Source organism: Oncorhynchus mykiss, chromosome 20 (assembly GCF_013265735.2).
Source record: "Oncorhynchus mykiss isolate Arlee chromosome 20, USDA_OmykA_1.1, whole genome shotgun sequence".
Lineage (NCBI taxonomy): Eukaryota > Metazoa > Chordata > Actinopteri > Salmoniformes > Salmonidae > Oncorhynchus > Oncorhynchus mykiss.
In genome coordinates this window covers 16,282,892-16,310,342 of record NC_048584.1, presented here as the reverse complement: position 1 = coordinate 16,310,342, position 27,451 = coordinate 16,282,892, and the positions used below count along the sequence as shown (strand labels likewise).

Sequence of the window (27,451 nt, the reverse complement as noted above, 5' to 3'; positions counted from 1 at the left end):
AGGAGAACGTGCAGTAGTTTAAGTCCGCTTCAGTCTGACCTGGTGTGTGAGTTTCCATGTTCATATTGCATGACTAGTCCGTCTGGGTTGGGACTTTCTCTGTGCAAGTCGCGGTGTGCCTCTGCCACACACAACAGCCAAATGGACGGTGATAAAGACATGGGATTTGACTGTGGTTTTAGCGGTGGGTGAAACGTAAACTCGCAGGCGCCGCCTTCTCTCCTTGCCGAAGTGTCAGGTTGAACGACAGAAAGAGAGGGTGGCGGAGGGTAGAAGACAGGAACTCATGACAGGGCACCTTGGTTGTCCCAATACAATACTGCTTTAATGACGACAAAAGCAGTCTTCCCATCTACAGAAATCCGAAAATGTCTCGGAAAAACTAAACAGCCCCCCCCAAAAAGGATGAAACGCAGCATAGCGCATACAGCTCAGCTACGGATGAAGGGTAAAATGGACCTGATCATCAAGGCTTACGCTACGGGTGGACATGTTGGACAGACAGACAGACACGCGCACACAATGCACACACACGCCGACAACTGCGCCCAACAGGACTTCGCCACCATTGCGCTGACCATGCCGGCTACATCCCCTCACTGAATCAATGAACACGTGTACATGCGTACTCGCGCACGCACGCAAGGGGAGGCCCGTGACTTCCACAGAGAATAGGGTCATTGTCATGTCCTCGTGAGCATAAACACCATGAAAATGAACAACAGCGTTCGTGGTGGTAAAGAAAGAAAGCCATTCTACTTGGACTGGTGGCGTGTACAAAGGGGGGACATATCTCTCTCTCTACTGCCTAACAATAAAAGGGGGATGATGGGAAGGGGGGTGGGGGGGGGGTTAGTCCAGCACGTGTGATAGCGGAGATGCCTGTGTGTGTAATGTGTCTATGGATGTGTGTGGACAGTCGAAACAGAGGTACAATTCATTCGTATTGTCAATTGTGGATTTCTGCTCCGTGGTCTGCGGGTGGGCAGGCGTCCCTTGTAGCGGGACACTGAGACTCACAGAAACTCTCTGGGAGATAAACCCGTCTGCCTCCCATCGCGATCCCACTGTTGGAGCTGTTTATCCCGTTTAAGGCTCACCCTTCAGAGGAAGAACTTCTCAAACGCTCCTTGTCACAATCCCTGTCCGCCCTAAACGGCTGACAAACGGCAGGATTTTGTACTGGAAGGGAGCGCCGCCGAGAGGTTGGTTTGCCTGGGGAACAATTTGCCCCCATTCACCGGTTTTAGAAGCACATCTTACAAATCTTCAGAAGAATAGCCCTGGTTTGTGCATCAAACACCAGGAGTTGTAAGCTTAACTTAACCTGCATTGTGGTTGAGAGGGCCCTTGGTAGGCACATACGGCCTATATGGTATTGTGCAATCAACGATGCACATGGCCAAGAACATACGGCTCCAAAACAAGGACATGACGACGCACCAGCCACTCAGACAATGTTCATATAACCATGGCCAAGGACACCCAAAGACTAGCCTGTCTGGCGAATCAGAGGCTTTGAAAACGCTTTAGACATCAAATGACTCATCACTCACACACCCCCCTCTCCCTGTCTGTATGGAGCCCCCACACCTCCAGTCACTTAAGGAGGGTTAACACGGGGCTTAATGAAATATTAAAAGGTGTCTGTACCTGCTGCTATTGTTGCCCCTTGGAATAAGATATAACCTATCTCTTGACAAGTTTTCATCCCCCTCTCCGTGGCGAGACGCTCGTCGAAAACCCAAAAAACAGTCACAAAGAGGAGAAGGGGGTAATGGATAATCTATTTCATATTCCAAAGGCGCCCGCTGCTCTGAGGGAAAGAGGGAGGGAAGGAGAGGGAAGGAAGGAAAGAGAGGGGAATGGATGGATAGGGAGATGTGGGAGATGAGGAGAGAGAGACGTAGGGAGGCATGTAGAGATACTGTATTAGAGGGATGGGGAAAAAAAGGAGACTAGGATGGGCAGAGAAAACGGAGAGAATGAGAGAAAGAATGAGAGGAGAAGGAGAAAGCTAGCAGATGATACCAGGCGTCTGCCAAGCCATTAAATCACGACAGGCTTCCTGTTGAAATAACCCCCCCCACCCTAAATAAATTGTTAACCCCCCCCATAACTAAAGTTGTTTAATGCAATTTCTTAATGAACATAATAGCCAGAAATAATAATGAAAGAAAATAAAAACATCTAAACGGAGCCCAGGCAGAGTTGTCGCCGGCGCTCAATTATTTCCCTGTCAAGTGGGTCTGTTTTTAATGAGGCCCTGTGGGACTGATGGCTGTCAGTCAGCCCTGACTTTTTGACACCGTTACAACTTCAAATAGAGCCGCGCTCGCTGCCTGCCGCAGCCACGCTTGCACGGCGGAAGGGAGGCTGCAGCAGTGCTACAACTCAGCTCGTCCTGACAGGCTGGGAGAGAGACGGAGGAAGAGACAGAGGGAGGAGTGGTGGTGTGGGGGGGGGGGGGGGGGGGGGGGGCACACGCAGGCACACACATAGGTGAACAGCAGGCACATACACACAATATTACGTTATTTTGCTCATATACACCGGCCTCCATGTATAGACTCTCACACAGACCTCCACACACACACACCAGTTTCTCCTTTTGATGGAAAAACCAATTGCACAGGTGCTTATCTGATGAGGTTTGTCAAACTGGCAGGGATTTCTCCTCCCTCCCTCCCTCAACCTCCTTATTTCCACTTCTGCTTCTTCTCCCCTTCGTTCGTTATTCCTCAACTTAATGATAACTCTCCATGGGCTGGCCCCACATGGGACGGACAGAGACAAACTATTTTGTTGCCCATTAATATGAACCTTTGAGAAAGCGGAGAAAGCCCCCCACCCACCCACCAAGCGTGCTTCCAAAATAAGACAATCTGCTCGCCGTGAAACGGAACAGCAAATGGCCTCTCTCTCGTGTGCGAGTGCGTTCTGCCACACGGAGGCAGGTTGGCGGTCTGGTCTGAGCCAGGCAGAGACCACCGGTCTCCTGTCTGTCTATGAGTCTGTCTGTGTGTTCGAAGGAGGTGGACGTGGGGGGTACCGGTGAAGGTTTTAGAGAGAGTATGTTTCTGTGTGAGTGTAATATGTGTGACACATAAGAGCATAATTCAGCCCTCAGGACTGGACACTGGAATCCCCCTCAACAGTCCAACATTTGCCTTGCCTCTGATTATACACATAAAATACAACAATATTAACCTGCCCACAAACAGTAGAATGGCTTTTAACTACAAACTAACTTTGTAACTTAACTTTCGGGTAAAAGGCTCTATGTAAAAGTACTGCATTATTATTGTCATCATTTCAACTCGACAAAAAGTAAAGAAAGAAGAAATACAATAATTTAGACAGGACAACAGAGCAATTTCACTCATATTAAAAATGGCTTAAGTCTGAATTCACACACAATCAAAGCAATCCATGTTTCAATTGGTCCTGGATGTCATGTGGGGCGGCAGGGTAGCCTAGTGGTTAGAGCGTTGGACTAGTAACCGGAAGGTTGCAAGTTCAAACCCCCGAGCTGACAAGGTACAAATCTGTTGTTCTGCCCCTGAACAGGCAGTTTTAACCCACTAGTCCGTCATTGAAAATAAGAATTTGTTCTTAACTGACTTGCCTAGTTAAATAAAGGTAAAAAAATATATATATATAATAAAAAATGTGATTCGCCGGCCAAAGACGATTGGTCAGTTCACATTAATAATAGACTTCATAAAATATACACTCACATAATCTTTAACGCTAATCCCAAAAATCTATCATCAATTCTAAAACATGATTTTTCTACAACAGTGTTTAGAACAGTAGGTCAGACCATGGACGTGGCTAATGAACAACAGTAGGAAGTTGTACATATTTGAACCCGTCTAGACTTTTTGAATCCCCTACAGGCCCTCTCTACCCAACGCTAAACGCAGTCCAGTGACGACGACACCATGAATATTATCAATAGCAATAAAAGACACAGAGGGGGGCTGTCTCAGAGAGAAAGCGAGTGAGAGAGAGAGAGACCCCTGTCAGGGCCCAGAAAGAGTGATTCATGGGCACCATTTGTTCTAATTACTCCAGAGCAAACACTTTTGTCGCTATTAATCATGCGGGTGCGTGTTTTGTGTGTGTGTGAGACGGAGTGCGTGTGTGTGTGTGAGAGCATTGAGGGAGATCAGTGCCCTCGCACATTGAAATAGATGGCCAGAATGATGGTGAGGAGGATGGTGGCGCCGAGGACGAAGACCAGGACTCGGTTCTGGATGATTCTGCAGCAAGAGAGATAAAGAAAGAGAGAGTGAGAGGTAGAGAGAGGTAGAGAGAGAGAGAGAGAGAGAGAGAGAAAGAAAGAAAAATAGGTAAAGACAGGGTTAGCCAGGGGTTACAGTAGCCTGTCTGAATCCACAGAGACATTTGAAACACGCCCAAACTTTTATGCATTTATATGTAACAAAATGACCGGCCCTTAACTCCGAGGTTATCATGTTTAATGGGTACCATGAGGGCCTCATACAAGGGTATTTACTGTTCACAGTGTTCCTACTGTCAAGACTGCTGTCCAAAAGCGACAACACACACACACACACACACACACACACACACTAGCACAAATACGCATGCACACACACAATTGCTTGTTCCAGCATCTCCCAAACACAGACTCGTAAACACACATCCAATCACACATACACAAAACTGCAGACAGGCTTTAAAAACATTATTTTCATAATAAAGTGGAAAATGTGGCTCACAAGTTTCCTGGAGGTAATAAAATCAGTGAATTACTGATGGAATGTGCCATAAAACGCCTCGCTCTTTTTGCACATTTCAATTTTCCCACTGTTGCCTAAGTAGACTTGACAAAAAATGTACTTTGAACAAAAAAATTATACAAAGAGAGGTAGTGAGGAGAATGAGACAAAATTAATGTGTTAGTTTGTGTGTGTGTGTGTGTGTTCACGTGTATCTATCTCTGTGTGTGTGTGTCCGTAGTCCCAGAAGTAGTCTCCAGTGCCTCTCCCCACGCACTTCCCCACCCTCCGTCACTCCTGACAAATGACAGAATTATCACATTTGCTGACATGTGGAGGGGGAGTGGAAAGGGAATGGTGGGGGAGGTGGGCCAGTGTCCACTGCTCTAAGCAGGAGATGAATGGCCCATGCTCCAGCCATTCATCACTGGGGCTGTGGAGCTGCAACTCAGGCCTGCTCACTCACCCCCTACCTACCCCTTCCCCAGCCCCAGCATCTATCCTGGCCTGAGGATAGTAGCAGTGTGCTTTTAACTCCAGCTGTAGACCTGCTCTTGCCTCTAGCCTGTGTCCTGATCTTCTTTAGTCAGACACTTATCCCAGCCTGAGTTTCAGCTTCTTACACCTTCTTCTATGGCCCCCTCTTGTACATTCCCCTTTGCCCCCTGTCCACTCCCCTTCGCACCCTGTCCACTTCCCTTCGCCCCCTGTCCACTCCCCTTTGCCCCCTGTCCACTCCCCTTCGCCCCCTGTCCACTCCCCTTCGCCCCCTGTCCACTCCCCTTCGCCCCCTGTCCACTCCCCTTCACCCCCTGTTCACTCCCCTTCACCCCCTGTTCACTCCCCTTCACCCCTTGTTCACTCCCCTTCACCCCCTGTTCACTCCCCTTCACCCCGTGTCCACCTTCCAGCTACACCCTCTAAACTCCTCCCCATGTCTCAGTCCTTGCTGTCTATACTCCATCCCCAGCCTCCAGAATGATCCTCCCCCCCCCCCCCCCCCCCCCCTGTCCTACTCTCACAATCCCCCTCAGTTATGACTCCTATCTCCAATCCCTAGCCCACAGCCTGAACCTATGCTACCCGAGCTCCAGTCCCAGCCTGACACAGAGAGAGTCTCCAGGGGCCTGAGCCATCAGCCTGGAAACAGCTCGGCAGCCCTGAGAGCCCCAGCCTACACACCAAGACAACACTTGTCTCTACATGCACCGGCATGAGCCTTTACCTGTACCCGTGCCTGTGTCTGTATAGAGTTTAAGTGTGTCGGAGCGTGTGCCGTGAGTGATGTTACGAGCGCCTGCCTATGAGCAAAAGTGCGCAAGCATGTTTGTACAGTACACACTGGTTGCGTATGTGCGCACGCAAGGGCGAGAAAAGACGTTCGCAATGAGAGTGAAGTAAGCTCTGACATAACACTCCCCCTGACGCACCGAGTATACCCATTCGCAATGTTTATCAGAGATTGATTTGAATAAATGGGCCTCGTCTCCGTGGCTCTGGCCTCTCCTGATAGGGTCCTGGCGCTGCAGCACTTGCATAATGCAGAGCCGATTGGGGGGGAAAAAGCGGGGGAAACATTAATCAGCGCGTGTTTAGCTAGGCCACATCTCCCCCATGTCTCCCTTTAATTGCCATTCATTATTCAGCATGATTATTTACCCGCAAATGCCCCAACAGAGATGCTAGCGTGTTACTGTATGTGATGTGTTTTGGGGATCCTGCTGCAAGTGAATTTTACAGCTGTGGAGGAGGGGTTGAGATGAAAGGGAGGGGGGGGGGGGGGGGGAAATTAGTTTTGGGCTGACGAAAACTTGGTTAGGGGGATAGGGAAGTACCACCTTAAAATAAGTTGTATTTAATAAGCTTAATAAACTATTTATAAGTAGTGTAGCTATCGGCCTATACTGCTGATAAATGAGTCTTCTAGCATTCATAACCATTCATTAACAAGGCATGTATTATAAAATGACTAAATTAGCATTTATTATAATTTAGAAAGCATTCATAAAGTATAATGGGGCATCCTATAGAGTGATTTTTTTTTTTTAACACTACACCAAAAAAAAGACATATACTCTCCTTAAAAAACGAGACCCGTCATTTAGTGTCGGAAGCTACCTGTAGACTTCCAGTCATTGACTGACTTCCAGCCAGACTTCCAGTCATTGACTGACTTCCAGCCAGACTTCCAGTCATTGGGCTAACGCTAGTCAGCATTGGCTTGCGAAACTAACTTCCATCAAACTGCACGCAGTTTACATCATTAATGGTGTCCACGAGGTCATCGGACTCCGGGTGAGTAGAAAAACGGCTCGATTGCGTGAATCTCTCCGTATCCCCTTACCACTTAGCCTAGGGAAGAGTCGGTCCATTTCTCTCAAGCCCTATTTCTCCTCATGTTTTTAGACTTCATATCCGCGTTTACATAAGAACACAATATGCATATATTGCAATCCCTAACTGGGGGATGTCTAGTTCATTGGATATGGGAAATGCCTCCTTAATAACACCGGGAAAGTGGATTGGCGAGAAGGAGAAGACCGAGGGCTGGTCTGTTTGATGCCAGCCAGGTCATTTGAATGAATGAGTAAAATGCATGGGACAGGGGGGGGGGGGCCCTCTCCTGCCTACAGTAATGTAGATGAATATACCGGTGGTTAGGGGCCTCTGAAAACACCCTCCGAGGGGGAGGAATAGGCCCCCAGGCTGCCAAACGGGGAGGAGGAGAGGAGAGTCCAGAGTGGAGGAGAGGAGCGAGGGATTAGAACGGAGTCATAATTCACTTAAGCCATGTTTCAATCCATTTACTAAACAGTGTCTGTGACACTTTAAAGAGCGTACGCCCTGCCCTCTGACAGCCAGTGAAATGAACCCCCACGACAGAGCGAGAAGCTAGAGGTGTGAAAGGAGGAATATTCCGTTGGTTTGGCTAGTTATCCGACTGTGCCCAACGGCATGATGATCTCAGTAATCTACATGTGAGTCACTCAAAAAAGGACCACCTATCTGTGTCATGTGTTCATTTGAATTGTTCACTACAGTCCATCATAAAGTGGATGAATCAAATCAAATCAGAGTTTATTTGTCACGTGCACCGAATACAACCAGTGTAGACTTTACAGTGAAAATGCTTACTTCACCAACAGTGCGATTTTTAAGTCAAAAATAGGTATTAGATGGACAATAGATAGGTAAAGAAATAAAAACAACAGTAAAAAGACTGTAAAAAATAACAGTAGCAAGGCTATATACAGGCACTGGTTAGTCGGGCTAATTGAGGTAGTATGTACATTTAGGTATGGTTAAAGTGACTATACATATATGATCAACAGAGAGTAGCAGCAGTGTAAAAGAGGGGTGGGCAATGTGAATCGTCTGGGGAGTCACTTGTTCAGGAGTCTTATGGCTTATGGTAAAAGCTGTTAAGTAGCCTTTTGGTCACAGACTTGGTGCTCCGGTAACGCTTGCCATCCGGTAGCAGACAATTTTTAGGGCCTTCCTCTGACACTGCCTGGTTTAGAGGTCCTGGATGGCAGGGAGCTTAGCCCCAGTGATGTACTGGGCCGAACGCACTACCCTCTGTAGTGCCTTGCGGTCAGAGGCCTACCAATTGCCATACCAGGCAGTGATGCAACCGGTCAGGATGCTCTCGATGTTGCAGCTGTAGAACTTTTTGAGGATCTGAGGACCCATGTTAAATCTTTTTAGTTTCCTGAGGGGGAATAGGTTATGTCGTGTCCTCTTCACGACTGTCTTGGTGTGTTTGGACCATGTTAGTTTTTTGGTGATGTGGACGCCAAGGAACTTGAAGCTCTCAACCTGCTCTACTACAGCCCAGTCGATGAGAACGGGGGTGTACTCGGTCCTCCTTTTTATGTAGTCCTCAATCAAAAACCAGATCAGTCAGGGATAGTACTGTCCCCCTTAATATAATCCAATTGACCTAATTTGTAATGATACCTTTTGCTAAAAAGTTGTCCATCTAACAGATATCTACACTGCAAAGATGATATGTCACACAAAGAGATTCATTTCAGTCTGCCAGCCACACACGATTACAAGCCTTATTTATTCAAATGAAGTCACATAATGCCATCGTAAAATTCTCCAAACATATCTTTGACCAGAGAGTTTCAGTTTGAAAAACATGGTTTATTCTACCTTATAGCAGATCCAGCTCTGAGACATCACATCTCCAGATAGAACAGAACTTATCAAACCGGATCCATCCTCTGTGTTTGACACTTGACATAAGAGAAAAGAATGGGAGGGGTGGAGAGGTGACTTGGGATCAGCCTTAGACAGCCCCCCCCCCCCCCCGCGCACCTTCTCATGAGCCCCTTCTGTGATCCCCCAACATTCTCTCTCTCTCTCCCTCTCCTCTCGCTCTTCTTTCTCCTCTCTCTCTTCTCTTTCTTCTCTCTCTCCAACAAGCAACCAAGCAGTTCACTAAAGAGCAAAGCAGCTGTGGCACTGCCCAAAGACCGGTGATGCTGTACATGCATGCAAGTGAGAGAGAGGGGCAAGAGGAGGGAGAAGTATAACAGAGACAGACGGTGGGGGGGGGGGGGGGGGGGGGGGTAGGAGAATGAAAATGAGAGAGAAGCAGAAGAGAGCGCAGAAACCCTAGAAGAGTCCGTTTACCCGGAGAAGAAGGCTGGAAGAGAGCCTCCTCAGAGACAGATGAAAATAATGAGGACTTTTCTGTCAGGAAAGATTTACAAAATCTTACCCATGTTATTAAAATTTAAAATCTCTATTTTTTTTCTCTCTTTTCCCTCTCCCTTAGTGTATTTTCTTCACAGCACACCCTTATTACCAGTCCTAATGAGGCCAGGGATACACCTCTATGGTGTGAGAGTCAGTGAGACTGTGGGTGTGCGCGTGCGTGTGTGTGTGCCCTAAAGCCCCACACACACCCCCTCTCTGCTGGCTCTCTGAGGTGGACTTGTGGACATACAGACACACATTCAGACAGACAGACGGACACAGCACATCACTACTACCTTAGAAAACAAACTTAACACCCAGAGATCCCCCCCCTCCTTTCCACTACTAGGCCAATAAAACTAAAATCAATGTCTGTCTGACCAATTCTGGTTCTTTCTCTCTAAATCCTGGGAATATGCAGCATGGGACAGGAGTGGAGAGGATAGAAAAGAAGGGAGGGAACAAGGGAGGGGAAAAGAGGGAGGGAGGGAGGGGTGCCGGAAGGCTCAATGTGTTCACAAATAGTGAGAGTAATGGAAATGGTGCAGAAAGCTGGAAAGGGGGGGGGGGGGGGGGGGGGCGAGCCCTGACTAACGCGTTTGCTTGTGATCGTGAACTAATACAAATAAATATTTGATTCTATTGCCCGTCTTCACACCCCTCCTCCTCACTCACACTCACGTCAAAGTACTCTGTTTAAATTGACCGATTCAATGGAAAGAGCTGTAAGAACTGGCCTTGTTTCAATCTAATGAATGAAACAGATCTAGTAAAAGGAGTCAAATCAGCGTCAACAGCGTACTGTACAAAATACACGTGTTAAGACGTAAATTGTGTGCGAAGAACCACATGAAAAAAAAACAAAAAACAAACATGAAACTATTTGAGATGCTGGGTTAACGGCTTGGACAATAGGCTGACCTGAAGTAGTGCAATGTTACCCCTCTATATGCATGTTCTGCACACACACACACACACACACACACACACACACACACACACACACACACACACACACACACACACACACACACACACACACACACACACACACACACACACACACACACACACACACACACACACACACACACACACACAGGGCTGAAAAAAATAGAGCTCTTTAATTGCATGTTATTTACTTTAAAAAGTCCCCGACATCATGTAATTCCCGAAAGAAAAACAGTACTTATGCACACATACATACTATCACACCCTAGCCAGTACTGAATGCTGTATCTCAATAGGAACCTAAACGTTATTATACATACTATCACACTCTAGCCAGTACTGAATGCTGTATCTCAATAGGAACCTGAACGTTATTATACATACTATCACACTCTAGCCAGTACTGAATGCTGTATCTCAATAGGAACCTGAACATTATTATACATACTATCACACTCTAGCCAGTACTGAATGCTGTATCTCAATAGGAACCTGAACATTATTATACATACTATCACACTCTAGCCAGTACTGAATGCTGTATCTCAATAAGAACCTGAATGTTATTATACATACTATCACACTCTAGCCAGTACTGAATGCTGTATTTTAATAAGAACCTGAACATTATTATACATACTATCACACTCTAGCCAGTACTGAAATCTGTATCTCAATAAAAACCTGAACGTTATTATACATACTATCACACTCTAGCCAGTACTGAATGCTGTATCTCAATAAGAACCTGAACATTATTATACATACTATCACACTCTAGCCAGTACTGAATGTTGTATCTCAATAGGAACCTGAACATTATTATACATACTATCACACTCTAGCCAGTACTGAAATCTGTATCTCAATAAGAACCTGAATGTTATTATACATACTATCACACTCTAGCCAGTACTGAATGCTGTATCTCAATAGGAACCCGAATGTGTTTATTCATCATTTTCACAAGGGCTTATTAGTCAAATTCCAGTGTAATTACCCACTGGATCTCTTCATGAAAGTAGGAGTGATTTTTTTTTTTTGGGGGGGGGGGGTTACTAGTACATGCTCATATACACCACAATGAGGGCTCTCTTTTCCTTCCCACACGCGTCCTCCGACAGGCTTGTTCAATCTCTAGCCCTATTTGCTGTATTCTACATTCTGTGCCACGGTTGGGAGGGAGTCTGTCTCCGTTTGGAGTCCGTGGTCTGAGCGAGGCGCACAGCCGCTCCATGACGGAGCACCCTTTCTTTCTTTTTTTTAACGAGCTTCGCACCGACGCATGAGAGCAGCACCGGGGCTCTACAAGTTCATCCATTTTTTATTTGGCGGCTAACAACCCAGCCAGCAGCCGAGGCTGGGACTTGGACCTCTACCTGGAAATGTGTTGGAGGGAGGAGGGAGATGGAAAGTGTGGTATGGAGGGAGGATGAGATGCAGAAAGGGAGAGAATGAGAGAGAGAGAGGAGTTGGGCACTGAGTGTGTGTGTGTGTGTGTGCGTGTAAAAGAGAGCCAGGCAAAGAAAGTGAGAGAGGAGAGCGAATGAGGGAAAAAAAATAAGGGGAGAGAAAATACCTTGTTTGCAACTGTTTCTGGAATTTTCAATAACTTTTGCCTGTAGTGGTTTCAGGCAGCTGCAGCCTCCTGTCCCGGTGAAATGTACAGGTGGCTTTTTGAGGCTCTCTCTTATTTTTATAGGTACACAGATCACTTCCCTAGCTGGTAGCCTGACAGAAAAGTAGCTCTCTTTCCTTCCCTCCCTTTCTCTACAATCTCTCTCCCCCTCACCCGACCCCCCCCCGCTCCCTTTCCTCCCTTCATGTTCTCCTTTTCTGTTTTCGACTTACCTTCCTCTCTATTTTTTAGTTTAACCACTTTCTCCTTCTCCTCACCTCCACATGATCTCTCCCACCCTACTTACCTTTCGGTCACCCTCTGTCTTTTCTTGCATCCCTTATTCCACCCTTTCCCCTATTCTCTTTTCACTCCCCCTGCTTTTAATATGTGGATAATATGTGCATTGTGTGTCCTGCATACTTCACTTATCTCCCATAGGCATCTCGGGAACAAACAAATAGCTGGAGAAAGGACAGAGGACATTTTTTTCGATTATGTCCACAATGGGGCTTCTTCTTCTAATATAGTGGCATTTAAATTAGGCATTTTTCAGAGGAAGGCCCCCCAAAAATGGTTGAAGACTCCAGCCACAGACTGTTGTCTCTAATACCGCACGGCAAGTCTGGAACCAACAGGACCCTGAACAGCTTCTACCGCCAAGCCATAAGACTAAACAAGACTGCTAAACAACTAATCAAATGGCTACCCTAAATACCCGGAATAACCGCATTGAACCTTTTCTGCACTAACTTACTAACTGTTATGCACATATGCTGCTGCTGTCTACCCATCCCGTTGTCTAGTCACTTTACCCCTACCTATATGTACCGTACATAGCTACCTCCATTACTTCGTACCCCTGCACACCAACTCTGTACTGGCACTCCCTGTATATAGCCATGTTCTTTTTTTTCACTCGTTATTCGCTGTGTATTTATTCCTCGTGTCACTATTTAAATGTTTTATTATGTTCTGCCTTATCTTTGACTCTGCATTGTTGGAAGAGGACTCGTAGGTAAGGATTTCACTGTTAGTCTACACCTGTTGTCCACGAAGCATGTGACAAATTAAATGTGATTTTGACCCCTACGATGCTCAAGTGTGCCTACACAGGATTCTTAGAGGAGCCTCGACTTGGAGGGCAAGGTTATATTGCTGTGCAAATGCCACACGACTGAGTATGTAAAAATCTTTACAGTACAATGTATTATTACAAAAACATACTGTATGCAAGGATACATGGGGTTGAATTAAGTGGTTGGCAAAGCAATAGGGTAGACTTGACCTAACTTGCTGTTCAAGCATTAACCCCTGACGGGTCCCACCGCTGCCACCAACTGCTGTTGTGACTGATGCTATGTATTCTGGGAAGGTGGCTGGGCAGAGCGGGACATTGAGACGGGAATCCCTCCAGCCTGGAGGTTGATAGTGAATAGTACAGCGTTTATACAGCGCCCGATAAATTACTTTTCTCACCATTTCGTCTCGCTTGCTAAGATTTCCGAACACAAAACCTCTCGGCCGCATTCCACGGGAGGGCCAGCTGCGCATCGGATTAACAGGGCCTGCTGTAAGGGCGTGACATTAGCCATGGAGCCACAGGCCTCCAAAACTATGATGCACATACATTTTTATTGTTTGTTCAGTATTGAAATCTCATTAGGCCACATAAATCATCCTTATGGGCTGTCCATTCGCTTTCACTGAGACGGTGGGGAAGAAAAGGAGAAGGGGGGGGGGGGGGGGAGAGTTGAGCAGGGATGCGCTGAGCATTCTAGAGCAGACCCGGGGCAATGGTTTATGATGTCTGCATGCTGCGTTGCAGTCACACAATACCCGCCACAGACAGAGTGAAAAGAGAAAGATAGATGGGGTTTCAGTGGATTCGTTCACATGGCTGTCTCGTTAAAGACTTTAAGGAAAGTTACGACGTCAGCTCTATAGGTGCATGTTGTGCTGCTTTTCTACGTAGAAGTATTGGGTCCGACAATGGTAGTAGGAATACAGCCAGGATTGACATTTGACACCAAATTCCTTTTTTCATGGAATTTGGCAACTTGAAGCCATTGGATCAGGAATAGATAAGAGATTTAAAAAGCTGTTTGGAATCACAGCATTACAGAAAAGGATGGGGGGGGGGGGGGGTAAACAAACAGAAATGACTAAGACAAACGATGTTTATGGAAGCGTCGCCAAGAGTTTTTTGCCATGTTTGTTGTATCTTAAAACGTTCAATAACTTGACATCGTGGCACCACGTGACATTGTTTGCTGAAGCAAGCAGCCAGAGTCCTGTCTCTGCTCCAAACAATGCTTTAAAACTAATTACGTCGTAAAATAGGGCTGTCTAGGATTCCACGGAGGAGAAGTAATGAGGAAACGTGTGTTTATGTCTGCGTCTTTTTCTGATTAAATAGTGTGGAGACTCCTTTTGTGTTTGTTTGCCGTTTCGAATAAAGTCTCCAAATATTTGCTTAAAACCCCCCTGTGGCTTCATTCAGCATCCTGTGTCTCCAGATATGGGTAATGTTGACATAGTGATCTCAACCCCAAAACACACACACACACACACGCACACACACACACACACACACACACACACACACACACACACACACACACACACACACACACACACACACACACAACAGAGTATTGCCTACTCAGTTATCGCACAAATAGTTCACTCAGAGCACGAGGAAGTACACCTTTCTTCTGAAATGAAAGGCATTTCTTCTGTAAAGAAATGTTTTCAGCAAAGTTTTTTTACAAAAGCTATTTTGGAATAAGTATAGTAATTAAACACAACGTGAGCATTTAACGTTTATTCTGACACGGAGTCACGCAGAGACCAAGGTCTCTTTTACAGATGAGCCATCAAATACCATTGACCATTGTGTGTGCTTAACCACAAACACACTCAAGCAGGACCTTGGTTGCACAAAGCGGAATAACTAAAAAAAATAATGGCAAGACTGAATCAACATTTTGCATTTCATTCATTTAGCAGATGCTCTTATCCAGAGGGACTTACAGTTAGTACATTCATCTTAAAATACCTAGGTGGGACAACCACATATCTCAGTCATAGTAAGTCAAATTTTCCTCAGAGCAGCTATCAGAAAAGTCAGTGTTAGTAGGGAGGAGGGGCGAGTGCTGTGGGATTATTTAAGATACTCTTTGAAGAGGTAGCGTTTCAGAAGTTTTTGGAAGATGGGCATGGACTCTGTCTGGGCCAGCAACGGTGGGTTTGTGCCCATAGGCGATGTTGTTGCCGGTGATGTCTGGTGAGGACCAGCCTTTACAACAGGCCTACAAGCCCTCAGTCCAGCCTCTCTCAGCCTATTGCAGACAGTCTGAGCACTGATGGAGGAATTGTGCGTTCCTGGTGAAAGTCGGGCAGTTGTTGTTGCCATCCTGTACCTGTTCCTCAGGTGTGATGTTCGGATGTACCGATCCTGTGCATGTGTTGTTACACGTGGTCTGCCACTGCGAGGACGATCAGCTGTCCGTCCTGTCTCCCTGTAGCGCTGTCTTTAGGCATCTCACAGTATGGACATTGTAATTTATTGCCCTGGCCACATCTGCAGTCCTCATGCCTCCTTGCAGAATGCCTAAGGCACGTTCACGCAGATGAACAGGGACCCTGAGCATCTTCCTTTTGGTGTTTTTTAGAGTCAGTAGAAAGGCCTCTTTAGTGTCCTGAGTTTTCATAACTGTGACCTTAATTGCCTACCGTCTGTAACCTGTTAGTGTCTTAACGACCGTTCCATAGGTGCATGTTCATTAATTGTTTATGGTTCATTGAACAAGCATGGGAAACAGTGTTTAAACCCTTTACAATGAAGATCTGTGAAGTTATTTGGATTTTTATGAATTATCATTGAAATACAGGGTCCTGAAAAAGGGACATTTCTTTTTTTTTGCTGAGTTTACATATGAGATGAGTAATGCAAGATATATAAACATTATTAAAGTGACTAGTGTTCCAAGTGGCCAGTTATTTCAAGTCTATGTATACAGGCAGCAGTCGCTAATGTGCTAGTGATGGCTATTTAACAGTCTGAAGGCCTTGAGATAGAAGCTGTTTATCAGTCTCTCGGCCCCAGCTTTGATGCACCTGTACTGATCTCACCTTCTGGATGTTAGCGGGGTGAACAGGCAGTGGCTCGGGTGGTTGTTGTCCTTGATGATCTTTTTGGCCTGCCTTTGACATTGGATGCTGTAGGTGTCCTGGAGGGCAGGTAGTTTGCGTTGGGCAGACCGCACCACCCTCTGGAGAGCCTTGCGGTTGCGGGCGGTGCAGTTGCCGTACCAGGGGGAGATACAGCCCGACAGGATGTTCTCAATTGTGCTTCTGTAAAAGTGTGTGAGGGTTTTAGGTACCAAGCCAAATTTCTTTAGCCTCCTGCGGTTGAAGAGGCGCTGTTGTTGCGACTTCTTCACCACACTGTCTGTGTGGGTGGACCATTTCAGCTTGTCAGTGATGTGTGCGCAGAGGAACTTGAAGCTTTCCACCTTCTCCACTGCGGTCCCATCGATGCGGATAGGGGGGTGCTCCCTCTGCTGTTCCCTGAAGTCCATGATCATCTCCTTTGTTTTGTTGACGTTGAGTGAGAGGTTATTTTCCCGGCACCACACTCGCAGAGCCCTCACCTCCTTCCTTAAGCCTTAAGGTAGGGAGGGGCAGTTCCTCTCGCTGCTCCATAGGCAAGTACACCATGGAGAGGCGGGGCGACACGTGTTTGGCGCACGCAAACCACTCGACAGAACACTCCTCTGTGGCACACAGCCTTAGCGACCTATGGAAACAATGGCTGTGACAGTTAGCAGCCTCGCACTTCAAAACTAGCGCTTAGGAAAAAACAGAGAGCTCTTTCCTTCTACCTCAGGCCATTCACCTGGTTTGAATAGTCTGTCATACACTAGCAGTACAGCTACAGTTCTATGGACAGGCCAACACACAGGGTGATGTTGACTGAAAAAAAACGGCCTCTGACTCATGTCTTGATTTCTAAAGTTTCATTGTTTGAGCCAGTCTGAACAGACTGTGTTTACAGGTTAAAGTTGAGCCAGGTTATTTAGTGGTGTGGATAAAAATTTGCTCCAGCAAGAGAGGTCAGGGGTCAAGCCCACAGGCTTCAGGGCAGCAGGCCTGTCTTAGAGTTAACCCTGCGACCTCCGGGGTTATGGACACACTACGCTAGTGTGGCCGGGAGGCAGAAGCACAGGAGATGAACTGAGGTCCACTGTGTGTGTGTGTCAGTGTGTGAGAGAGTTTGTGTACGTGCATGTTCGCATTACGAGGGCGTAGTGGAAAAGTGGAAAACTACAGGAGTGCAACTGACGCGTCCGTGTGAAATAACCATCGGATTACACAAGGAGCCCCAACAGAATCCGGGTTTGTGATTCATCGGTTGTTGGATAACCACTTGTTTGGGCCTTTTGTTTCTTCTCAAAGCCGACCAGCTCCATTCTGTGGATAAACGGGAGGAAGCTTCAAGCCAGTTGGTCAGTCCAGTAAGAGGGGGGAAAAAATGATAATGTCATCTACCGTTTGACACTACAAGGGAGGTTTTAGTCAGTCTAAATAATCCATGCCGATGCATTAAATTTGCAGACCCACCTTCCTTCTCCTTCTCCAGTACAATCCCAGTCTCAGCTGTGAGAGAGGAGGAGGGGTAGTGGATAGTGAGAGGGGGATAGTGGGGATGATGAGAGAGAGAGAGAGAGACCTAAGATGTGAGCGAGTGGAGAGAAACAATGTGCTAGAGGAAGAGGAAAGAGAGAGCGAGAAAGAGGGGCCCAATCCAGCAAGAGAGAGGAGGAGGGGAGAGAGAAAGAGAAAGTGAGAAAAAGGAGAGGTGAGGGGATAGGAGGGGAAGAAGCCCCGAGTGACACTGATTCCCTCATGATTGCCCCCCCCCCTCCCCAGTTAAAAAAAGAACAATTTGAGGATGGGGCCAGCAGTGAGACGGGTTTGTTGCATTAACTGGGTTATTGACATGATGCTCTGGCTCCATTTGCTTAGTGCCCTGGAGGCAGGAATCCATAGACTCTGCTCCCAACTAATCAAGGCCCGCAGCCACACAGGGTCAGGCTGAAGAAGGCACAGAAAAAAATCTATAGGAAACCTTGCGATGGAACGACAGGGAGGAAAGTGGGAGAGAGAGAGAGTAGGGGTTCAGAAAGTCCTCTCTAAGCACACTGACAGCTGCACAAATTAATTTACTACACTTTCCTACTTTCTTGCATTTCTTGCCATCTCTGAATGTACGGAGCGGTGGAGTGAGCTTGAGAGACGCAGATTGCTGGTTCACCTCTCCATCCCTAACGAGTCAGGGTTGAAAGGTCAGGGGTTGTCAGGGCTGCTTGGGGACTCCCTCTCCGAAACGGAAGTCAAGAGATGAAGTCCCAATAACAATCTGCTATGAGTTTAGTTCCAGCTGGAGACTTTCTTGTGGACACGCAACTCACACAGCATAATGCTCCGCCCACTCTTTACCCCTTCTCTCTCCTTAACAAACCCTTATAACCTGTGAGCTAATAGTGAAAGAGATTTCTTTCCAAATCGGAAAAAAACGTTTGGAGTGCAAAGTGACGCGGTGCACATCTTGAATGCGAGCGCAATTGATCAAAACCAGTGATAAATGGTAACGGTTATATTGGGCTCAATTTCTGAGAGTTGAAAGACATCATTCAAATATCTGGTGTCTAGTAGGCTACAGAAGTAGAGATAAGGATAAGGATCCAAATGTCCCGTCGATGCCTCTCCGTATACAGTATCGCACTCAGTGTAGACACATCCCTTACACTCGGTCATCTACATACAGTAAGGCTTGACCCTGTCCTAGGCGTCGAGTCCCTTCTCAGACACTCTCCATTTCCATCACCATACATTCAAAACATCATAGGCTGACCAAGGAACCAGAGTTACACGATGGAAAATTCATGGGGAACCATCATCCATTATTAATACTGAAGACTTCGATTTTTCACACACAGAGGGAGAAAGTGCGAGAGAGGAGAGATAGTTTTCTACCAGGACACAACCCTGTTTGGGTTTGTCCCTTCGCACTGAAGGAGAGTAGGTTTATGCTAACAAAAGGGATTTTTCTTCACTTGTTGGTCTATTTATCCACAGTCGATTAGAGGTTGGGGAAGGGGGGCTGGGATAAGACGATGATTGGCTGTAGGCAGAGAGCTGAGAATTGTGGGTAAAACCTCAGACAGGCAGATCCAGGGAGAGGCAAATTAACTAAAGTAAAGCGTGGTTTTATTTTGAAGACAGAAAGATAGGTGTGGTGAAGATCTATTTCGAGTACGCAAATTACATAGTAGCAAATAAGAGAAACCACACACACAATGCCAAACAAACATGCAGCCATGTTATTTTTATTTTTTTTACCTGGGAACACTATTAGATCTAGAAATCCATATATTACCAATTGGATCATTTTATAGTACATCTTCTTTGAATAACAAAGGCCGACTCTACTTCGCTCCGCTAATAGACGTTAACTTGTGTCTTTGCTGCTAACCTCCAACGGCTAACGCCCACCCTCCAATGGCTAACGCTCACCCTCCAACGGCTAACGCCCACTCTCCAATGGCTAACGCTCACCCTCCAACGGCTAACGCCCACCCTCCAAAGGCTAACGCCCACCCTCCAAAGGCTAACGCCCACCCTCCAAAGGCTAACGCCCACCCTCCAAAGGCTAACGCCCACCCTCCAAAGGCTAACGCCCACCCTCCAACGGCTAACGACCACCCTCCAACAGCTAACGACCACCCTCCAACGGCTAACGACTACCCTCCAACGCCCAACCTCCCCAGTTAGGAGGAAGTGCAGATCAGCAGACCCCCCCCCCCCCCCACCGCCATCGTGGCGTCCCCCTGATATTCTAGATATTCTTATAATCAGCCCTTATGAACCCCATAGGATCCTCCTGCCTTCATCCTCTGTCTATCCCATTTTGGTTGCTGTGGAACAATGATGCTTGGATACATTAAAACACCTGCCCCGTGATCAAACGAACAAATACCTCCCGGGTCAGCGGAGGGCTACCCAACGTCAGTTAACAATGAAGCTTTTAAAACATCAGTCGTATGCAAAGCGGCTGGTACAGAGGAGAGACAGGGGCGGCAGAGCAGAGCCAGAGAGCTCGAGCCTGGCCTTCTCGATCATTTACATTTTACATTGTAGCCATTTATTTTTACACTTTCATTCGTACTGGTCCCCCATGGGAATCGAACCCACAACCCTGGAGTTGCAGGCGCAAGGCTCGACCAACTGAGCCACACGGGAGCTATCAGAGAGTGGGCGGCCTTTCCTAAAGAAATCAAGCTATTTATCACACAACTATGTCAGTTGATCCCCCAAACAGCATGACTATGGGAAAGAGGGTTTTGAGACTGCATCAGCTACAACATAGGATTTACTTCAGGAGAGTTAACGCGTAAAGGTGGGCTTGTGTTAGTCATGTGGTCCAACACAGGCACACATCCACAACATACACCAGGAGTCAAGATTGCCATTGAACTGTGAACGTCTGTCCATACAAAAGCCCAGATCCTTGTTTGCTGACGAGCAGCAGACACATTTCAAACATGCGTAAAGGCCTAGAGTCGTATCTCCTCTTTACCTCCCTTTTGACAAAAACACAACAAACCAAAAATACCAAATGACCCAAATACAGAAAATTACACTTCAATTGGTTTGACAAACACGAACGTGCATTTTTTTGGAAATAGTGTGTGATTGCAGCCCGCAATTTGGCATTTTCTAGCATGTGGGCATTCCGAGCTTGCTAGCTACCTATCCACCTGTTGTGTACTGGTGTCCTAGCTAGCACACGTTGTCCTTTCCTCACGCCTGCCGAACACCTACCCCTGCCTCGTGAACAGAACTGTAGGAAAGCAGTGCCCGACAGGCGGGTGCGAAGGGCACTGTCTACCTGGGTCCTAGCTAGGAAGCTATCTTTGTCACCCCCATCTCTTCTTCTTCGGGGTTACTGTACTGAAGCGCCCACTGCCTCCCGCCTGTGTACCGGAGTTCAACCCACACGCAGGAACTCCCCGAATTGCGGGCCACAATTACATCCTTCTCCTTTTTGGTGGAGAGGCTGTTTTTTTAAGCCAAGGGGGTGAGGAGGTGGCGAAAAGGTTTTTTCTTCTCTTCTCCCCCCTGACTCTCAACTGCTTGGTTAACCAACTGACCTGCTGTCAAAGGAGCCTTTGTGAGTGCGCTCTGGCAGCGGGCCAATCAGATCCTCTGGCTTGTCTGTCTCCGGGTGGAAAATGGTGCCCCTGGTATGTGATCTGCGGCAAAATGCGCAGACAGGCTGACTGCAGACAGGAGCGGGCAGGCTCTGACTCTAGGCCTTCCAAAATATGCCAGGGGGGGGGGGGGGGGGGGGGGAGACCTGTTTTGGCACTCAGCCAAAGTGACACTGCACTATGGGGTTCTGTGGTTATTTCCCTATTTATTCTCTTATTCTTTATCACTCTTCCTTCCTCATGGCCTGAGTGAGCTGCTTGCCAGGTAAAACAGGTGCACGGTGGAATAGGGACACCAACGTGATGTAATGACAAAGTCCCTGGTCTCATTACATACAGTATAAATATCTCATGACGCAACCGTAGGTCTTTCTAAAACCATATGTGTAGTCGGAGGAAGAAATAGAACAGACTGAGCCACTAGGCTCACGTGGTGCAAGTATGTGTGTGTGTGTCACATCAAATTAGATTCCTCACATGGTTCCTAAACAACAGGTTTAGACTAACAGTCAAATGCGGGTCCTTTTCCAATGCAGAGTTCAAAATAAAGATAACAGAAAATGTATAATACTAGAAATAGTGACACAAGGAATAATACACAGGGAATAACGAATAACAATAATGAGTAGAAATAGAATGGCTAAATACAGGGAGCACCAGTACTGAGTCGATGTGCAGGGATAGAGGTAGCTATGTCCATATGGTAGGGCTAAAGTGACTAGGCAACAGGACAGACGCAGCAGTGTTTATGGGGAGTGTGAAAGTGTGAGTGGCGTCAGTATGCATGTGTGCGTATGTTATGGACAGGTGAAGTCAAAGTTTTACATACACCTTAGCCAAATATATATGAACTCAGTTTTGGACAATTCCTGACATTTAATCCTAGTAAACATTCCCTGTCTTAGGTCAGTTAGGATCACCACTTAATTTTAAGAATGTGAAATGTTAGAATAATAGTAGAGAGAATGATTTATTTCAACTTTTATTTCTTTCATCACATTCCCAGCGGGTCAGAAGCTTATATACACTCAATTAGTATTTGGTAGCATTGCCTTTAAATTGTTTAACTTGGGTCAAACGTTTCAGGTAGCCTTCCACAAGCTTCCCACAATAAGTTGGATGGATTTTGGCCCATTCCTCCTGACAGAGCTGGTGTAACTGTGTCAGGTTTGTAGGCCTCCTTGCTCTCACACGCTTTTTCAGTTCTGCCTACAAATTTTCTATGGGATTGAGGTCAGAGCTTTGTGATGGCCACTCCAATACCTTGACTTTGTTGTCCTAAGCCATTTTGCCACAACTTTGGAAGTACACTTGGGGTCGTTGTCCATTTGGAAGACCCATTTGCGACCAAGCTTTAACTTCCTGACTGATATCTTGAGATGTTTCATCAGACCCGAGGACATTTCTCCAAAAAGTACAATCTTTGTCCCCATGTGCAGTTGCAAACCGTAGCCTGGCTTTTCTATGGCGGTTATGGAGCAGTGGCTTCTTCCTTGCTGAGCGACTTTTCAGGTTATATAGGACGTGTTTTACTGTGGATATATACTTTTGTACCTGTTTCCTCCAGCATATTCACAAGGTCCTTCGCTGTTGTTCTGGGATTGATTTTCACTTTTCACACCAAAGTACGTTCATCTCTAGGAGACAGAATGCATCTCCTTCCTGAGCAGTATGATGGCTGCATGGTCCCATGGTGTTTATACTTGCGTACTATTGTTTGTAGCGGTCGACCGATTAATCGGCCATTTCAAGTTTTCATAACAATCGTAATCTGTATTTTTGGACACCGATTGTGGCCGATTTAAAAAAACAACACCTTTATTTAACTAGGCAAGTCAGTTAAGAACACATTCTTATTTTCAATGACGGCCTAGGAACGGTGGGTTAACTGCCTTGTTCAGGGGCAGAACGACAGATTTTTACCTTGTCAGCTCCGGGATTCATTTTTGCAACCTTCCGGCTACTAGTCCAATGCTCTAACCACCTGCCTTACATTGCACTCCACGAGGAGCCTGCGTGGAAAGCTGACTGACTACCTGTTATGTGAGGGCAGCAAGAAAACAAGGTAAGTTGCTAGCTAGCATTAAACGTATCTTATAAAAAACAATCAATATTAACATAATCACTGGTTAACTACACATGGTTGATATTACTAGTTTATCTAGCGTGTCCTGCGTTGCATATAATCGATGCGGTGCCCGTTAATTTGTCATCGAATCACAGCCTACTTCGCCAAACGGGTGATGATTTTATTTATTTATTTCACCTTTATTTAACCAGGTAGGCTAGTTGAAAACAAGTTGTCATTTACAATTGCGACCTGGCCAAGATAAAGCAAAGCAGTTCGACACATACAACGACAGAGTTACACATGGAGTAAAACAAACATACAGTCAATTATACAGTATAAACAAGTCTATATACGTTGTGAGCAAATGAGGTGAGATAAGGGAGGTAAAGGCAAAAAAAGGCCATGGTGGCAAAGTAAATACAATATAGCAAGTAAAACACTGGAATGGTAGATTTGCAGTGGAAGAATGTGCAAAGTAGAAAATAAAAATAATGGGGTGCAAAGGAGCAAAATAAATAAATAAATAAAATAAAATAAATAAAGTAGGGAAAGCGGTAGTTGTTTGGGCTAAATTATAGGTGGGCTATGTACAGGTGTAGTAATTGGTGAGCTGCTCTGACAGTTGGTGCTTAAAGCTAGTGAGGGAGATAAGTGTTTCCAGTTTCAGAGATTTAACAACCGCATTCGCGAAAAAAGCACTGTCATTGCACCGATGTGTACCTAACCATAAACATCAATGCTTTTCTTTAAAATCAATACACAAGTATATATTTTTAAACCTGCATATTTAGTTGATATTGCCTACTAACATTAATTTCTTATAACTAGGGAAATTGTGTCATTTCTCTTGCGTTCCATGCAAGCAGTCAGGGTATATGCAGCAGTTTGGGCCACCTGGCTCATTGCGAACTGTGTGAAGTCCATTTAATCCTAACAAAGGCCGTAATTAATTTGCCAGAATTGTACATAATTATGACATAACATTGAAGGCTGTACAATGTAACAGCAATATTTAGACTTAGGGATGCCATCCGTTAGATAAAATTTCACTGAAATGATAGTTTCCGGATTCGACCATATTAATGACCAAAGGCTCGTATTTCTGTGTGTTATTATGTTATAATTAAGTCTATGATTTGATATTTGATAGAGCAGTCTGACTGAGCAATGGTGGGCAGCAGCAGGCTCGTAAGCATTCATTCAAACAGCACTTTTGTGCGTTTGCCAGCAGCTCTTTGCTGCGCTTCAAGCATTGAGCTGTTTATGACTTCAAGCCTATCAACTCCCGAGATTAGGCTTGTATATCCGATGTGAAATGGCTAGCTAGTTAGCGGGGGGCGCGCTAATAGCGTTTCAATCGGTGAAGTCACTTGCTCTGCAAGGGCCGCGGCTTTTGTGGAGCGATGGGTAACGATGCTTCGAGGGTGGCTGTTGTCGATGTGTTCCAGGTTCGAGCCCAGGTAGGGGCGAGGAGAGGGACGGAAGCTATACTGTTACACTGGCAATACTAAAGTGCCTATAAGAACATCCAATAGTCAAAGGTACAGGAAATACAAAAGTTATAGAGGGAAATAGTCCTATAATTCCTATAATAACTACAACCTAAAACTTCTTAACTCATGCTAAAAGGAACCACCAGCCTCCAGGTCGAAAGCCATGCGTCCTCCGAAACACAACCCAACCACTGCTTCTTAACACTGCACGCCTCCAACCCGGAAGCCAGCCGCACCAATGTGTCGGAGGAAACACCGTGCACCTGGCTACCTTGGTTAGCGTGCACTGCGCCCGGCCCGCCACAGGAGTCGCTGGTGCGCGATGAGACAAGGATATCCCGACCAGCCAAACCCTCCCTAACCCGGACGACGCTAGGCCAATTGTGCGTCGCCCCACGGACCTCCCGGTCGTGGCCAGCTGCGACAGAGCCTGGGCGCGAACCCAGAGTCTCTGGTGGCACTGCGCTGCACAGTGCCACCAGAGCGATGTACTGCGCTGCGATGTGCTATATTAAGTTAAAATAAAAGTATTAATTCAGTATTGTTGTAATTGTCATTATTACAAATAAATAAATAAATCAAATCGGCATCGGCTTTTTTTGGTCCTCCAATAATCGGTATCGGCGCTGAAAAATCATAATCGGTCGACCTCTAATTGTTTGTACAGATAAACGTGGTACCTTCAGAAGCACTGTCGTGCCCTCTTCACAACTGCATGGGTGTGTGTGGATCATGTTAATTCCTTAGTGATGTGGACACTGAGGAAATTTAAGCTCTCGACCCGCTCCACTACAGCCCCATCGATGATGATGGGGGCGAGCTCGTCCCTCCGTTTCCTGCAGTCCACGATCTGCTCCTTTGTATGTGTGTGTGTGTGTGTGTGTGCGTGTGTGTGTGTGCGTGTGTGTGAGAGAGAGAGAGCGAAAATATGAGGGTGGGGGGTAATCTTGAAAGACAATAGGTAATTGTTCCCTGAAACAAACAAAACAAAGTTAGAAAATATGGCAATGTGCCCTTGAGCAAGGTACTTAACCCTAATAGGTTCCGTAAGTCGTTCTGGATAAGAGTGTCTGCTATATAATTTCAACGTAAATCATTTCAACACGGTTTACACACAAAAAGAGCCCAAGTTCTCACAAAAACGTATTGAATGATTACAGAAAAGACAACCGAATACGAAAAAACTCCTGCTTTGACACCTCCCTTCGTGATACAAGTATTTATGCTTTTAACTTCAGAACCAACTTTTGAATGCAGGAAATGATGAAACGTGAGGGAGCCAAATATCTCTCTGACTGAGAACCAGTTGAACCAGCCTAGAGCATGCCCTCTCTCCTCCCAAAAGAAAGATGAGAGAGGGAGAGACAGAGAAAGAGAGACAGCGGGGGAGAAAGAGAAGGGTGCTGAAATGTGTTCAAACTTGCAGTGTCAAACGCCACCGAGCAAACATCAGCCCCTCCTATCGTTTACCTGCTATTGACAGACAGGATGAGAGGGAGACTGTGTGTGTGTGTGCGCATACACAGGGCTGAAATACACATATTCACACAGAAGAATGCTGGCACTAATGCACACACAACCTCATGGACACGCGCACGCACACACACACACCTTCCATTGTTTGTAGAGTGAGAGTCAGGAAAGTTGGGACATGCTCATTTCACACCACAGGGCGAGCCGAGGAGGAGTAACAGAATCCAGTCGTAAAACATGGGGTGGGGTGGTATGGGATGGTATAGTATGGCTCCCCTTCTCTGCCTTTCTCACAGTTATCAATTATCATAATCCCGTCTCTCTCTGCACGCCTGTCACACTAAGCCTGCAGTTGGCTTTTTTCCCATTACAGAAGCACTCGGGTCAACCTCTGTTGACATAAACAAACTTTGCAAGCCATGGTTGCAAATAGAGCAGAATTCATACTGTGTTTGTTAAAAACTATCATGGAATGAAAAGGAAGAAAATACTACAAACAATAATTTTACAAATGCATGGACAAACAGCGAAATGTATGTTTTAGGATCATCCGGGTACAGTATATTTCATGTTAGATCTCTCCTTACTATGCTTCCTCAGAACCACCACACAGTTTATGAGTTAACCCCTTCAGCTCCGGAGCTAAATCAAAGTCTCCTGCTCTCAGAAGGGGGTCCGCAACCTCAAACGGCAACACTGTCGACTGGAATAACCCTCATCCTCGTCTCCACCTTCATTTGGGTTAAGTGTCTCCGCTCCACACTGCCCACGCACCCAGAGATAGATGGAGAGAGCAAGGGGGGCGAAGGAGGGAGAGAGAAGGGGGAGGTGGGAAAAGATGGATAAGGTTTGCGATATACCAGACGCAACCTTCTCGCCAACAGCCGAATGTCGAAATTAGTCAGGAACTCTCATAAAACGCACATAGGTGGAACATTTTTTAAAGTAAGCAGGATTGATATTTTATCATTGTCAGCGTTTGCTAAACGTATTTTTTTGGGGGTACAAAAATTGGATTTGTTAGCGTACAGTATTTGTAGCGAGCGTATGGCTCCTAGGAATGACCGTGCCGTTCCACATCAGAGCGGATTTCTCGGGAAGTT

The 27,451-nt window shown here is 46.2% G+C and overlaps 1 protein-coding gene across 3 annotated transcripts in view; it reads right to left on the bottom strand.

The window, feature by feature from the left end:
• Positions 1–3,714: 3,714 nt before the first annotated feature.
• The window catches only part of LOC110499058 (vesicle transport through interaction with t-SNAREs homolog 1A), a 165,792-nt gene continuing 142,055 nt past the window's right edge, over positions 3,715–27,451 (bottom strand). For 2 of the 3 annotated variants that reach the window (XM_036955887.1, XM_036955888.1), the window contains one exon: positions 3,715–4,268. In XM_036955887.1, the coding sequence (XP_036811782.1) occupies positions 4,175–4,268 (94 nt within the window). In that variant the 3' untranslated portion in view covers positions 3,715–4,174. The remainder of the gene's footprint in view (positions 4,269–27,451) is intronic. The other variant, XM_036955890.1, reaches the window with a different exon arrangement.